We start from the raw sequence: 13,812 nt of genomic DNA, 5'->3' as shown, positions 1-13,812 counted from the left end.
AGAGTGGGACCTTCTCCAAGAGGGGGCGAATTCCAAATGGATCAATGGAAATACCTTTTCCTTTAACATGGGATTGTACAGTGCAACTCATTAACTGGTGTCCCATTCCCCCACCCCCCAGCCAGTCAGCCTCCTGCCAGCACCCCCTAGAAGGGAAAGGCCCTCTGCTCCATTCCCTGCCCCCCTGAGCCAGCCAGTCCCCTGCCTGGGACCAGAAGGGAGCTGGCGCCCCCTAGAGGGGAAAGGCCCCATTTCCAATGCAATGTTCACTGGGTTGGGCGTGGTGGGATTGCGCCTGCCCTGCAGGAAAGCCCCGGGCCATGGAGCCCGTAAAAACACCTGACTCTGGGGGACAGCGAATGAACGCAGGGAAGGGGGCAAGGGTCAGAGATTTAACACGTGGCGCAGGGAACCCCAGGTGGCAACTATTGCTCTGGGAAGGAGCCGGTGGGCGCTGTGGCATGGATTCCCCACACCGGCTCTAAGCCCCAGCTTTGAAACAGCCCCTTGGAGGAGCCCCATCAGCGGGCCAGCCCCCCAGCCCCAGGGTTACACTCGGCCGGCCGGGGGCCTCTAACCCCTGTGAGAGACTGAGCCTCTGGCCTCCTGCTTCATCCTGGGAGTCCCCCTGAGCCAGCCCTGCACGGTGCCGGGGGCCTCGGCCAGGATTTGCAGGGACACCGGGCAGGGTTGGTCAGTTCCCGCACGCGGGGGCCCTGGGGTCAGCACAGCGAAACAAGGGGTCCGGCGCCCGCCAGCCCTCCCGGCGGGCAGCGACCCCGGGCCCCGTGTCTGGCCCTGTCTCTCCCGCCGTCCCGGGTCTCTGTGTCTCGCCCAAGCCGGCCCCCGCTCGGCCCATGGTCCAGCTCCTGCCCCCCGCCCGGGCTCCCTGCTCCCGGGGGGCTCCTGGGTTGACACGGGTCGGTTTCAGCCAGCGCTGAAGTTAGGTCACGTGACACCCCCCCCCCGCGGGGAGCAACGCAAGGCACAGAGGGAAACTGAGGCAGGGGCAGGCAGAAGGGGCCGGGGAACAGGAGCGGGCGGAGGAGGCTCCGCGGTTGCAGACCCGCCTGTCCCCGCCAAGCCCGCTGCTCCTGCTCCGGCTGCCTCGGTTCAGGGCCGCGCCCGGGGAGCTCGGACCAGAGGTTTGCGGTGGGACCCTCCGGGCTCGGGAGGGATGAATCTCGGCCAGCGCCAGCTGGTGGGGGAAGGAAACATCCGGGTCCCTAGAGCTGTGGGCGGAGATTGTTGTTTTCACCAGTTGGGCGGCGATTTCCGGTTGACCCGGATGTTATTCCCCCGCAAATGAGGTAATTTCCGGTGACCCGGATGTTAATCGCCCGGTAAATTAGGTAATTTCCGGTTGACCCGGGTGTTTTCACCGGTTGGGGGGCTATTTCCGGTTGGCTGGGCCGTTGGTTACGCGTTACTTCCGATTGACCCGGATGTTGTTTCCCCATGGTTGGGCGGTTATTTCCGGTTGACCCCGGATGAGCTTTCCCGTCCCGCGGCGGGGCAGGGCCCGGCCTCTCCTGTCTCTCTCCCCCCTCCCCCAGCCCTTTAGGAGGGCGATGATGTCAGCGCCTGAACCGAGGCCTCCAAGCCGGAAGCGGAAGTAGCGGCGGGGTCACGTGGGGCTCCCCACCTGACCTCAACTGCCCGCCCGGCGCGAGCCGGCTTCTACCCGTCGCGGCGCGAGGCTTCCCCCGCCCCCCTCCTCCCTCCAGGGGCGGGGCCGTTACGGTCCCGTCCGGCGCGAGGCTCCTGCCCCCTTCCGCCTCCCCCGCCCCCCGCGGAGCCGGCCGGGGGCCGGGATGGCGGCGGCGGCGGCGGGGGGCGGGGCCCGGGAGGAGGAGGAGGAGCGGGAGGTGGTGCGGGTCCGGGTCAAGGTGAGAGGTCAGGGGGTCACGGCGGGGTCAGGGGTCACGGGGTGGGGGAGCTCTAGGTCCCTCCCCCTATGGGGGCAGGCGGGGGGAGGGGCACCCCCACAGATCAGTGGGGCCCAGGGAATGGGACCCCCCCTTCAGAGCGTGTGGTGGGGGCAGATCGTGCCGGGGGGGCATCGGGGGAGCCCAGGGCGGGGGCTGGCGAGAGAAGGGGGGGTCGGGATCGAGGTGGGAGCCAGAGCGGAGTCTCCCCTGCCCAACCCCTCGCTCCCCCCCACCCCCCGAAGAGTTTGGGCCCTTGCCCCGGGCGACCCGACTCGGTGACTGGCCGCCCCTGCCTGGATCCCACTCCCCACCCAGAGCCGGGGAGAGAACCCAGGCGTCCGGGCTCCCGGCCCCCCCCACTTCCAGCTCTAACCCACCAGCCCCCACTCCCCACCCAGAGCCGGGGAGAGAACCCAGGCGTCCGGGCTCCCGGCCCCCCCCACTTCCAGCTCTAACCCACCAGCCCCCACTCCCCACCCAGAGCCGGGGAGAGAACCCAGGAGTCCGGGCTCCCGGCCCCCCCCACTTCCAGCTCTAACCCACCAGCCCCCACTCCCCACCCAGAGCCGGGGAGAGAACCCAGGCGTCCGGGCTCCCGGCCCCCCCCACTTCCAGCTCTAACCCACCAGCCCCCACTCCCCACCCAGAGCCGGGGAGAGAACCCAGGAGTCCTGCTTCTCCTTGTGCCCTCTATGCCCCCCCCCCCTTACTGCCCCAGACGAACCCTCCTTGCTGTCACTGACTGGGTCAGAGCCAGAACCGAACGGGGGACGTGACCCAGTGTCCCTTTCCCCTCCTGCATGATCAGACGCCTGCGTCCTGTCCCCCGGCTTTTCTCCGGGGTGGCTGCGTGGAGGCCAGGTGATCTGGCGCGAGGCAGGTGCTAAGGAGGGGGGAAGAAACGCAGAAGATCTCAGACCTCCCACTGCCAGGAAGGAGAGAGGATTTTGTGTGAAAGAGCGCGGCGAAACTGCCCTTCCCCTGTGTCCACGGAGATCTCCGTCAGAAACACGGGGGGGATCTGTGCAGCGCAGGGGTGTTGGGGCCTTTCCCCTCTAGGGGGCACCGGCTCCCGCTCTGGCGCCAGGATGGGGGACTGGCTGGCTCAGGGGGTGGGGAATGGGGCACAGGGCCTGTCCCCCCCAGAGGGCGCTCACTCCAGGCCTGTCTCCCCAGAAGCGCGAGGGGTTCCTGCAGCCCGAGTTCCGCACCTTTGCCGTCGATCCCCAGATCACCTCCCTGGATGTCCTACAGCACATCCTCATCCGTGCCTTCGACCTCAACGGGTGAGTCCTGCCCCAGCCACCGGGGACCTGTGCCCAGCGTGGGAGGGGAGTGGGGTCTAGTGGTTAGAGCAGGGGGGAGCTGTGAGCCAGGACTCCTGGGTTCTCTCTCCGGCTCTGGGAGGCGAGAGGGGTCTAGTGGTTACAGCAGGGGGGACGGGGAGCCTGGACTCCTGGGTTCTCTCCCCAGTGCTGCTATTTTTGGGGTTGCCTGAGAGTTAGATCCTGACGTGAGGAAGGAGCTAGTGAAGAATTTGAGGCTGTTGGGAGCCAGAGGGCAAAGGGGATTTGGGGGACAGATGAGCTCATTTGGCCTGAAGAGCTAATGGGGGACCCCGAGAATGGAGGGAAGGCCGGGGAGGCTGGAACGGCTGGTGAAGGACCCCTAGAGAGTAGTGGGGGGGTTCTGTTTGGCTGATGAGGGACCCCAACGGGAGGCATCCATGTGGCTGACAGCAAACCCTAAAGGGGCGGGAGAGGTTCTGCACAGCCAATGGTGGCCCTCAAAGGGGTGTGCATCCTTACAGCCAATGGGAGACCCCAAGGGAGCAGGGGGAGGTTCCGTACAAACGGGGGACCCCGAGAGGTGCTGGGAGGGGGAACACTGTGGATGGGTGCTGTTGTCCTGTGTGCGTTGGAGGCGATCACCTCCCCCTCACTCAGGAAGAAGAACTTTGGGATCAGCTACCTGGGCCAGGAGAAGCAGGGCCAGGAGACGTACCTGTCGCTGCTGTCGGACTGGGACCTGGCCACGGCCTTCGCCAGCGCCTCCAAGCCCTACCTGCAGCTCCTTGTAGACATCAAGCCTTCGGAAGACAGTGAGTCACTGAGGCAGGGCTAGGGACCAGGAGTCCTGGCTGCCAGCCCCCGTGCTCTAACTGCCAGACCCCACTTCCTCCCAGAGCCGGGAACAGAACCTGCTAACTGCCATGTGCTGCTCTCTCAGGCCCCTTGCTGGAGGACTGGGACATCATCAGCCCCAAAGACGTCATCAGCACTGACCTGCTGCTGGTGGAGAAGCGGTCTCTGGCGGCGGCTGCCCTGCCTTTCACCCAATCCATCATCTCCCAGGTGGGTCCAGAGCGGGAGGGGAGGGGGGTGCTTCAGCTAGGAAGCACGCTAAGCTATATGGGTGGAACAGGGTTCAGAAGAGAACCCAGGAGTCCTGGTTCCCATCCACCCAGCTCTAACCCAGCAGACCCCACTCCCCTCCCAGAGCCAGAGATAGAACCCAGGAGTCCTGCCGCCCGTTCTCCTGCTCTAACCCACTACACCCCACTCCCCTCCAATTGCCAGAGGTACAACCCAGGAGTTCTGGCTCTCAGCCCCCCAGCTCTAACCCACTAGACCCCACTCCTCTCCCAGAGCCAGAGGTACAACCCCAGGAGTCCTGACTCCCGCTCTCCTGCATGCTCTTTCTGATAGCTGGTCACAGCTGTGTTGTCCCAGTGCTAGGATCATCATGGCCGAATGAAGTCTCCTACTGCCTTGACCTCCCCTGCCTGCTCCCATGCCTCAGTTTCCCCCCATACAGTGGGGAGGATCCTGCCCGCCCCCAGCGTCCGCCATGCCTTGCTCTGAGCTGGCCTCAGTCAGTGACACCGTCTCTCTGCCTAGGTGGGCCGGACGCTGTCGAAGGTCCAGCAGGCTCTTAGCTGGTCCTACGGGGAGGATGTGAAGCCATTCAAACCGCCGCTGAGCGACTCCGAGTTCCACACCTACCTGAACCACGAGGGGCAGCTGAGCCGGCCGGAGGAGCTGCGGCTGCGCATCTACCACGGCGGCGTGGAGCCCTCACTGCGGAAAGTGAGTCTCTGGGGAGAGGGGCCGGGAGCCAGGACTCCTGGGTTCTCTCCCCGACTCTGGGAGAGGAGTAGGGGCTAGTAGTTAGAGCAGGGGAGCTGGGCGCCAGGACTCCTGGGTTCTCTCCCTGGCTCTGGGAGGGGAGTGGGGTGGGGTCTAGTGGTTAGAGCGGGGGCGGGGCTGGGAGCCAGGACTCCTGGGTTCTCTCTCTGGCTCTGGGAGATATCAGGGGTAGTGGAGATGGGATGTCAGGGGGTGCTTAGCCATGGTGGAGAGATGTGGGGGTGTGTGGGGAAAAATGGCCATGCAGCATGGCAGGCTGAGAGGCTGTTGGGTATGTGGGCCGATGCCTGGGGCTGCCCCCCAAGTCGCGGTGGGAAGATGGGAGAGGCAGCGAGGGGGGATGTGGGAAGACGCTGGACATTGAGGCTCCTCTCTCTGCCCCACCAGGTGGTGTGGCGGTACCTGCTGAACGTCTACCCGGACGGGCTGACAGGCCAGGAGCGCATGAATTACATGAAGCACAAGACGCGGGAGTACGACCAGCTGAAGGGCCAGTGGGCGGAGCGGGCCAGCCCCGAAGACCTGGACTTCATCCGCAGCAACGTGCTCAAGGATGTTCTCCGCACAGACCGCACCCACCCCTACTACGCCGGCTCGGAGGACAACCCGCACCTGACTGCCCTTCACGACCTGCTGACCACCTACGCCGTCACCCACCCGCAGATCTCCTACTGCCAGGGCATGAGTGACATCGCCTCGCCCATCCTGGCCGTCATGGACAACGAGGCCCACGCCTTCATCTGCTTCTGCGGCATCATGAAGCGCCTGGAAGGCAACTTCCAGGTGGACGGCGAGGTGATGTCCCTCAAGTTCTCCCACCTCAAGCTCCTCCTCCAGTACTCGGATCCCGAGTTCTACGCCTACCTCCTCTCCCGGGGCGCTGACGACTTCTTCTTCTGCTACCGCTGGCTGCTGCTGGAGCTGAAACGGGAGTTTGCCTTTGAGGACGCCTTGCGGATGCTGGAGATAACCTGGAGCTCCTTGCCGCCAGATCCTCCGGAGAAGGAGGTGGAGCTAATGGGGCCGCCGGCCAGGCTTAGCGAGAGCGGCCAGCCTGTCCGCCAACGCCACATGCTGCGGCCCACCTGTAGCTTCGAAGCGACTGGGGACCAGCCTTGCTTGGAGGAGCCCAGAGCCCGGCCCTCCTTGGAGGAGCCTGGAGCCCTGCCTTGTCTGGAGCAGAAGACCTTACTGAAGCAATCCAGCTTTGGAGAATTCAAGTACTACAGTGCTCTTGAGGACAGCTCCGAGGAAGAGCCTTCACTTAGATCCCAGCGCTCGATGGAGGAAGAAGAGGACTTCTGCAGTGAGCAGGACCCCTTGCTCCAACTACCAGCCATGACCAAGTCTTTCTCCGCCCCATCCCTCCGGCCCCTGACCCCACCCACACCCTCCCAAGACTCCACCTCCTCCCCCTCACTCCTCCCCGGCAGTGAGAAGAACGAGAGCCTGCAGGAGGAGAAGGGAGATTTGTCAGGTGACACGCCATCCTCCCCGCCCAGCAGCCCCCTCCCCGCCACCCCATCCCCTGCCGCGGTGAGCTTGCCTCCACCGCAGGAGTTCGGCAAAGGCAACCCCTTCATGCTCTTCCTCTGCCTGGCCATCCTGCTGGAGCACCGGGACCACATCATGAAGAACAACATGGACTACAACGAGCTGGCCATGCACTTTGACCGCCTGGTGCGCCGGCACAGTCTGGCCAAGGTGCTGCACCGGGCCAAAGCCCTCTTCGCTGACTACCTGCAGTCCGAGGTCTGGGACTCCGAGGAGGGGGACGAGGCGGCCGCAGAGTCCCCAGCCGTCTCTTGACCACCCCCCCCCCCCCCGGGGTTCAGATCCCCCCACAACTCTCCCGCCACTTTCTGCTCCGGTGGCCTCCTTGAGACCCGTCACAGGTCAACCAGGAGGGACTCCTTGTCTGGATCCTCTCTGTTTCCTCCTGGATCTAATGATCTCCTTGGAAGAGCCTTCATGGACCAACCAGGATCTCTCCCTGCTGTGAGATCCCTTCCATCCATCCCCCTGCAGATCTAGTGATCTCCCTGGAACATTCTTCATGCACCAACCAGGATCTGCCCTTTCCACTGGCATCCTCTCTAATTTCAATTATCTCCTTGGAAGATCTATCAGAGACCAAATAGAATATCTCCCTCCCTGTTAGATCCCCTAGAAACCCCCCCCTTCCCTCTGGGATCTCCTTGGAAGATCTCCTTGGAAGATCCGTCATGGACCTACCAGGATCTGGCCTTCCCAGTGGGATCCCCTCCAACCATCCCCTTCTGACTCTGGTGATCTTTTTGGAGGATCCATCCCCTTGGAAGATTCTTCAGAGACCCAACCAGGATCGGCCACTCGGACTCCTGTGCCTTTTTCTTTTATGTGCATTAGTGGATCCGGGTTTTGGTTTCCTTCCCCGCTGCGGCCGCAGCCTCTGACGGTGTCGCTGCCCAAAGCTGGGGAGCACTCCCAGTTCCCCTCCCCAGATACTCAGATACTACGTCGAGTGCTAAGACTCTTGACCGCTGGGATGTTTATGTGCTCTTTTCTGTTCTGCTTTGGATCCTCTTTTCACTGACCCAGAACCAAGTTGCCCAGTCGTGGTATATTTCCTCCTCCAATGAAGAGATCCAGTGGAATTTATTTCACGCTTTGGAGGAAGACCAGACGTCCGCTCCCATGATGCAGATGGGCAAGAATCTGGGATCCTAGATGATCAAACAACATGTGATCTCTGCTGGCTTGCCATTTTCATTCATTAGCCGTTTCCCTGGGCAAACGGATCCCAGTGGCTCCCCAGATTTGCTTGGATGTAAAACTAACCAGAGATCTTGGATCAGCCGAGCCTTTCAGTTCCTGGTTTTAACGAGAGAGCAGCTGTTGACAGGATAGAGGCAAGACCTGCCCACATGGGGATTGGCTTCTGGGGCAGGATCCATATTGGTGGGGAGAGGGGCGGGGTGGAGGGTCCGCAAACAAAACCATTTCTGTTGATTGCTATGCATTAGCGTCCCTGCGGCGGGTTGGCTCTGCCGTGCGCAGAAGCCACGTCTCTTGACAGTCCTCAGCAGGACGCGAGATCTGCTGATGGACTGTCCAGAAGCAGGTTCTGATGTCAGTCTGGAGCTTCTCTGGACGCTGCCGAGATTGGAGTCTCCCTCGTTTCTATGACATGGGCTCGGAAGCGGATCTGGGAATTTCTCCTGCTGACGAAGGCATCTTCCGAACAATCCTCTTTTCCCTTTGCCCAGAGGAGAGCAGGGTGATCAGCTGGGATCCAGCCCCTGATGCCTTTTTGGTTCAGTGGCATTCTTCTGCTTTGGCCTTATCTTCGTTCAGAGACCCACCCCCCTACATCAGCGTCTGTGTTGGATTGCCTGGCTCAAGACAGCTATGGATATTTTCCCCCTCCAGATACCTGTCCCTCCCTATCGTCCCAGATCCGGGCTCTTTGTACGAAGTCTGATATGAATCCCTTAATGCAGCCACGTGGGGTTTAGAGCCTCTAAGGCAGACGAAGCAGAGAGCTGGCTGTGCCGTGGCAGAGAAGGGGATTTACTGTAGGTCCTATTGGAAAAATAGACATCAAAGCTTTGAAAGGGGAAATTCGTGCCTGCTCCAGTCCCTGTAGGGAAGCAGCCTGGCCACTAGGGGTCACTGATAACTCAACATACCAGAAATCAAGGCACCGCTGGGCTTTGCAGATCTGAGTTCCTTACCCCAGGAAGGCTCTCGGTTGTGAGATATCCCAGGATCTAGGCAGGGGTGGGGAGAGGAACCGGACATCCCCGTGGTGTCAGTTCCGGGGGGGATCTTCCTGGCGATCTGTGGGATCGCCAGAGAATTGGTACATAGCTCTGTTGCTGGAGGGACCAACAGGCAGAGGCCGGATTGGCAGGAGTCTCTGTGGGGGTGTATCTGGCATGCGGAAGGTCCCGATCTTGGGTGTGGACAGAGATTGGCCTGCCCAGAACCTGCACTAGTGGGGCCCCTGTCCCCACCCAGAGCTCCTCCGAACCTTCCCCCCGCCCCCCAAACTTGCCATGCCTGGGGAGGGAGATTGATTAGGACTCGGTGTTGTAACTGATCATCTGTGGCAGCAAATGATGCTTATCTGGGCTGATGGAGTAGGCTGATGCACAGGGGGCTGTCAGCCGGGGGGCACAGATGGGGGGACTGGCCCTTCCCACCAGGTTAACGTCCATATCAATTACAACCCACAGCTAGTGAATTCTAGCAGTCCTGCCCTAGTCAGTGTCACACCCCTTGGCTGGCCCAGCTGTAACTGACTAGCCACAGGAGCAGTCTTGCGACCCTGGGCTCGCCAGCATCCCATTAGGTCCGACTGGCCCCAGAGCTCTGTGGATCGAGACTTGAGTGGCAACTGCTAATGGCCATTTGCTTCTGGGCCATTTGTCTCCTTGAGATCAAGGTTTGGTGACTTGAATCCCTGGCGCTCGCCCTTGATTGCACTCGACGAGATTTTAAAATTTGACCCATGTTGGTATCTTCTCGCCTTCGGCTACCTCCGAAAAGCAGTGGCTTTAAAACACCACATTCTTCCTTGCTCTGTGGGCCCTTCCCTCATCCTGGCAGGGAGCCGGACGCACTTACAGGGAAGGGAGCCAGCTGGGCTCTAACCTGGATCGCACGTTGGCCAAATCTTAAAATCAGGTTCCAGATCTTCCAGCGGGAGCGAGGGGCAGGGGTTAGTGGCTATAGGGCTGCTAGGCAGCAGTGAGGCTCTGCCCAGGGGGTTGCTCCTCAGATCCAGGGGCCTTTGCCCCCACCCATCTGTTGTTGGCCCCAGCGTCTTGCCGACGCAGGGAAGGTGCCTGCCTCCGGTGTCCAGCAGAATGGACGCAGCGGCTGCTCCCCCTGCAGCCCATTGCAGGAGCGTGCATTGGGCTGACCCCAGTGGGTGGCATGCTCCTTGATAGTCCAGCGGGGGTGGTGACGATCACTCATCCACCCTTCCTGCACCCCCCAGGGTGGCCCCACAATGGCTTAGCCCCGAACAAATACACACAAAGCCCTGCCCTGCTACTTTGGGGCTAGATCAGAACCGCCCCAGTGGGATGCTTCCTCCAGAGCTCCCAGCCTGAGGAAACAAGCCGCCGGTGTGTCTCCAACAACTCCGGTTATTTGTGCCGCTTCCTTTGAACGGGCAGGGGGTTCTGGACTTCACCACCGGAGGAGGGTCAAACTTGAATCTCATGGACACTTGCGTCCTTAAAACACCTCCATCCCTATTGCCAAGATTAGGATCTTCTGATCGCAGACAAGAAATGGGGAGTGTCTTTTCCAAACCTGGCCAGAAACCAGGCCCTCGAACGAGCTCTCAGCATCTGTTCCCAGCCGTTCCCGGCAAAAGCGAGCAAGACTTGGCAGGATCGCTCATCACCTTCCATTTTGTCTTTCCCCACCCTCTCCTTGCTCTAGATTTAAATGATGCAAACCCCCAGTAGGGGATCCAAAGTTACTATCTGACTTGCCCATTAACCTGCTAGTGATCCCACCTAATCTGAAAGGGTGCAAGGAGGAACAATGTTTTCCTCTGTGAGTTAGAAAGTGCTCAAAGACCAGATCTGCAAGTGAGGAAGTCAACAACGTGATGCTGATTTCCACCAGCTGAGGATCCGGGGCCTATTCTTGCGTCTAGTCCATTGCATTTTTGCATGTAGTCAGTTTCAGCCTCAGACTGAAATACAGTTTGGCCTGCAAGTAGTTCCACCCTACCCCTCGGGGCTCAAATCGCTCTAGGCTGGGCTTGCAGATCCAGCATCTATTTGCCGGATGAGAGGCTAGTTTGGGGGTGTTCTTTTGTAAACAGGAAATTGGGGTTGTGAAACTGCAAAGAATGATTACTGTGACTGAAGCTGAGGTAACTGCTTTGGGCTTGATTGGAAACTGGGCCGATTCTGATTTGCCTCTAATCAAAGGGATTAATCTTAGCAGCAACACCAAGAGGGGGTGCTTGCTCTTGGAGGAGGATTTTTGCCGAAGAGGTCAGGAGGGGCAGGTTGCTACCGTCTCGGGCCCAGGCCCTGGAAGGTATTCAGGTGCTAAGCTCAATACCAAAATCAGAACCAGCATGTCTAAAGGTCTCCAAGTCTAAATAAGAGCTAGATTTTCCCCAGAGATCAAAACCCGACCTGCTCAGCTCTCTGGAGAAATTGCAGCTCTTTAAACTTTGCCTTTGATGCATCAAAAAAAAAAAAAAAAAGTCTTTAAATCTCCTATATGCTCCAAGGAAGTTAGTTGTCTTTGAGTCTCCGCCAATGGCCGAGGCTCCAGGGGCAGGCTCGGCGTGCCATTCCATTCCACTTGGAATCTTCCATCGTCTGTTTCCCTGGATTTAAATGACATTAAGGACTGCAGGTGGAAATTTTCAAATCCGGATCAAGGTGCGCTTTGCCTGAAAGCTGGTTCTTTTACATCCCTGGGGCTGCCTTTCAGTCTGGATCAACTGGGCTTGGGTGAAAGCTACGAAGCTGTTTCTGGCAGTTTCAGCTGGGAGACTGCCAAGGCTGTGGGTTTCTTGGGAGCGACGGAGGATAGTTTACCAAGTGACTGAAAGACACTCTAACACCCACTCCTGTCTCCCCCAAATCCATTGGGTTGTAACTGGTGATGGCTTTATATTCTCTGGCACCTGGGATAGTTTTATCCTATTTAGGCATCGTCCTGAGACATTTTCCAAACCCAGGCTGAGATCTCCTGTTCGTTTGTGGGTCTCCAGATGCCAACATTTCCCCCAGATCTTGTTTCTTCTCACACATTGGATTCACCTTGCCTAAGAGCCTGGTACATCTCCTTTGGAAACCGGGCCAAATTCATCTTAGAGAGAGGGAGGTTGGTTTGGTTTGAAAACACCCTATGCTTAGTAGGAAACACAGCTGCTGTAAAGTCTTTGCTCCACCAAAGTCAATAGAATTAGGACTGTTTGTGCTCTGACTGTCGGCTCAGAGACGGCCAGAGGGAATTGGGCCCGATCTGTTTTTCTACTCCCCTCGGTTAGGTTGGTGACACTTGAGATCGCTAAACCTGAAGGAATTTTGAATTGATCCAGTTTCCATGAAGTGGTATTTCTCTTTGCGTCAACAGGTCCTGGTTAATTTCTCTCCTTTGCCTAGGCAGTTTCACTTGCTGAGCTGGCAAACGTCCGGGCAAAAATCCCCATTTTAAAAATCAGTCCAAGGAAATGTTGATTTTTTTTTTTCTTTAAAAATCCTTGGGGATCTCAGTACTTAACCTCTGAGACAGATCCTAGCGCCCCATGTGCTGGGAAATCAGATCTCCAGGTATTTTGCAGTGGGTGTTCAAATTAGCAGCTGGAAATCTCATCTGTCATTCACTGCAGGATGATGTGAGCCACCCAACTCATCAGAGCCCCCCTCCCTTTCGCAATCTGACTGATTTTTGAACTGGATCAACCCCAAATTCTTTAGTGAAGCTTCCAACAATTCCAGCGGTGTTTGCGGCCCCGCTGTGCTGTGATAGTGTTATCGTAGGGCCTAATGTATCTTTGGGAGGTAATCAAAGTCCTTCCGCTTCCTGGCTTTGTGAGCGGGGCCCTGTCCAAACTCCAGGTCTGCTGCTGAAATCCAGTTGCCTGTTTGATCTCTTGCTAAGGGTGAGAGAAGGGGCTTTGTAGATGAGAAGCAGAAGCCAATGGTGCTGAGTTGTGAATATTATTTTTGGTATTCAGCCTTTCCTTATTTTGTGCTGCTTTATTTGTTTTGCCAACCTTCTGTGCTGTTAAGTTTATTTACCCAGCCAGGCTGTTTAAACAGGACAATGGTTTTGAAACAAAGGTGAAACTCACACGGGTGGTGCTGAAATTGACCAGCTGGAGTCTTCTCACACGCTTTGCTTATTTCGGGCCCGTGTGGGGCAAAGATCTGTGACCCCTTTGAAAAAGAAAAGAAGCCCTTGTCCCAGAAATTGACTGAGCAACTTTTCCTGGCTATGGACTCTCTAAAAATTGTGGTGGATTCTGGGAGGAAGGCTGGGGGAGCCGCCAAGGGAGTGGACGCAGCCAGTTAATAACACTGCCTTAGGTGGATCAAGGCGTCGCTTTCAACACCCGCGTGCCAGGACAGAAATCCAGACGGCCACGCCTCCAAGTGCGGCTGGCAAGCTCCATCCGAGAGCAAGGACTCTGTGTGGCTGGCACGGGGCAAGGTGGATTGTGCGCCTCCCCCCACCAGCCATCAGTGGCTATTCTGGATTCCTCTGGGTGAAAGCCCGAGGAGTTGGATTCTGCTACCGTTAAAGGCCAAGCTCCTGGATCTCTTCCCCCTTCAGGCTGCCAGTAATTCGATCTATTTCTGCCTCCTAAGCAGCTGGGCCTGACCCTTATTCTCTAACCGACCAAGGAACCACATAGAGCTAAAGCCATGGCAGAGGGCGGCCGGGACATTGGTGTAGTGACAAGGGGACCCGTCCCTGGTTAGGCTGGGTTTCTAGCCTCTGGTGCAGCCCAGCTGTTCCATCCCCTGTATATATTCTCTGTACAGTTGGTGACCCTAATATGTTTCTAAACCCCCGCGCCCAAAGCCGGGCTTGGCGAAGGGGGTCCCGCTCGGGCATTTGAGTGAATGTGCTACAGGAATGAAAGTGGAAATAAAAGGAGGAAAAAGTGGATGGTTGTGGCCGGGTTTGTTCATGGGCAGGGAAAAGAGAGAGGAGGGAGGCCCTAGGAAGTATCCCAGAGTCCTGGCTTCCAGCCC

The 13,812-nt window shown here is 58.7% G+C and overlaps 1 protein-coding gene across 1 annotated transcript; it reads left to right on the top strand.

Moving 5' to 3' along the window:
* The first annotated feature begins 1,671 nt into the window (after positions 1-1,671).
* Positions 1,672-13,724, top strand: TBC1D25 (TBC1 domain family member 25). Its single transcript, XM_084613008.1, has 6 exons — positions 1,672-1,889; positions 3,108-3,217; positions 3,878-4,032; positions 4,161-4,285; positions 4,832-5,020; positions 5,468-13,724. Exons 1-6 carry the CDS (start codon positions 1,815-1,817, stop codon positions 6,887-6,889), a joined length of 2,076 nt encoding a protein of 691 aa, XP_084469134.1. The 5' UTR covers positions 1,672-1,814; the 3' UTR covers positions 6,890-13,724.
* Positions 13,725-13,812: the final 88 nt, after the last annotated feature.

This window comes from Lepidochelys olivacea, assembly GCF_965140295.1.
Source record: "Lepidochelys olivacea isolate rLepOli2 genome assembly, chromosome: 23".
Classification (NCBI taxonomy): domain Eukaryota; kingdom Metazoa; phylum Chordata; order Testudines; family Cheloniidae; genus Lepidochelys; species Lepidochelys olivacea.
The sequence above is the reverse complement of the archived record's forward strand: the minus strand, read 5'-3'. Positions and strand labels throughout refer to the sequence as shown.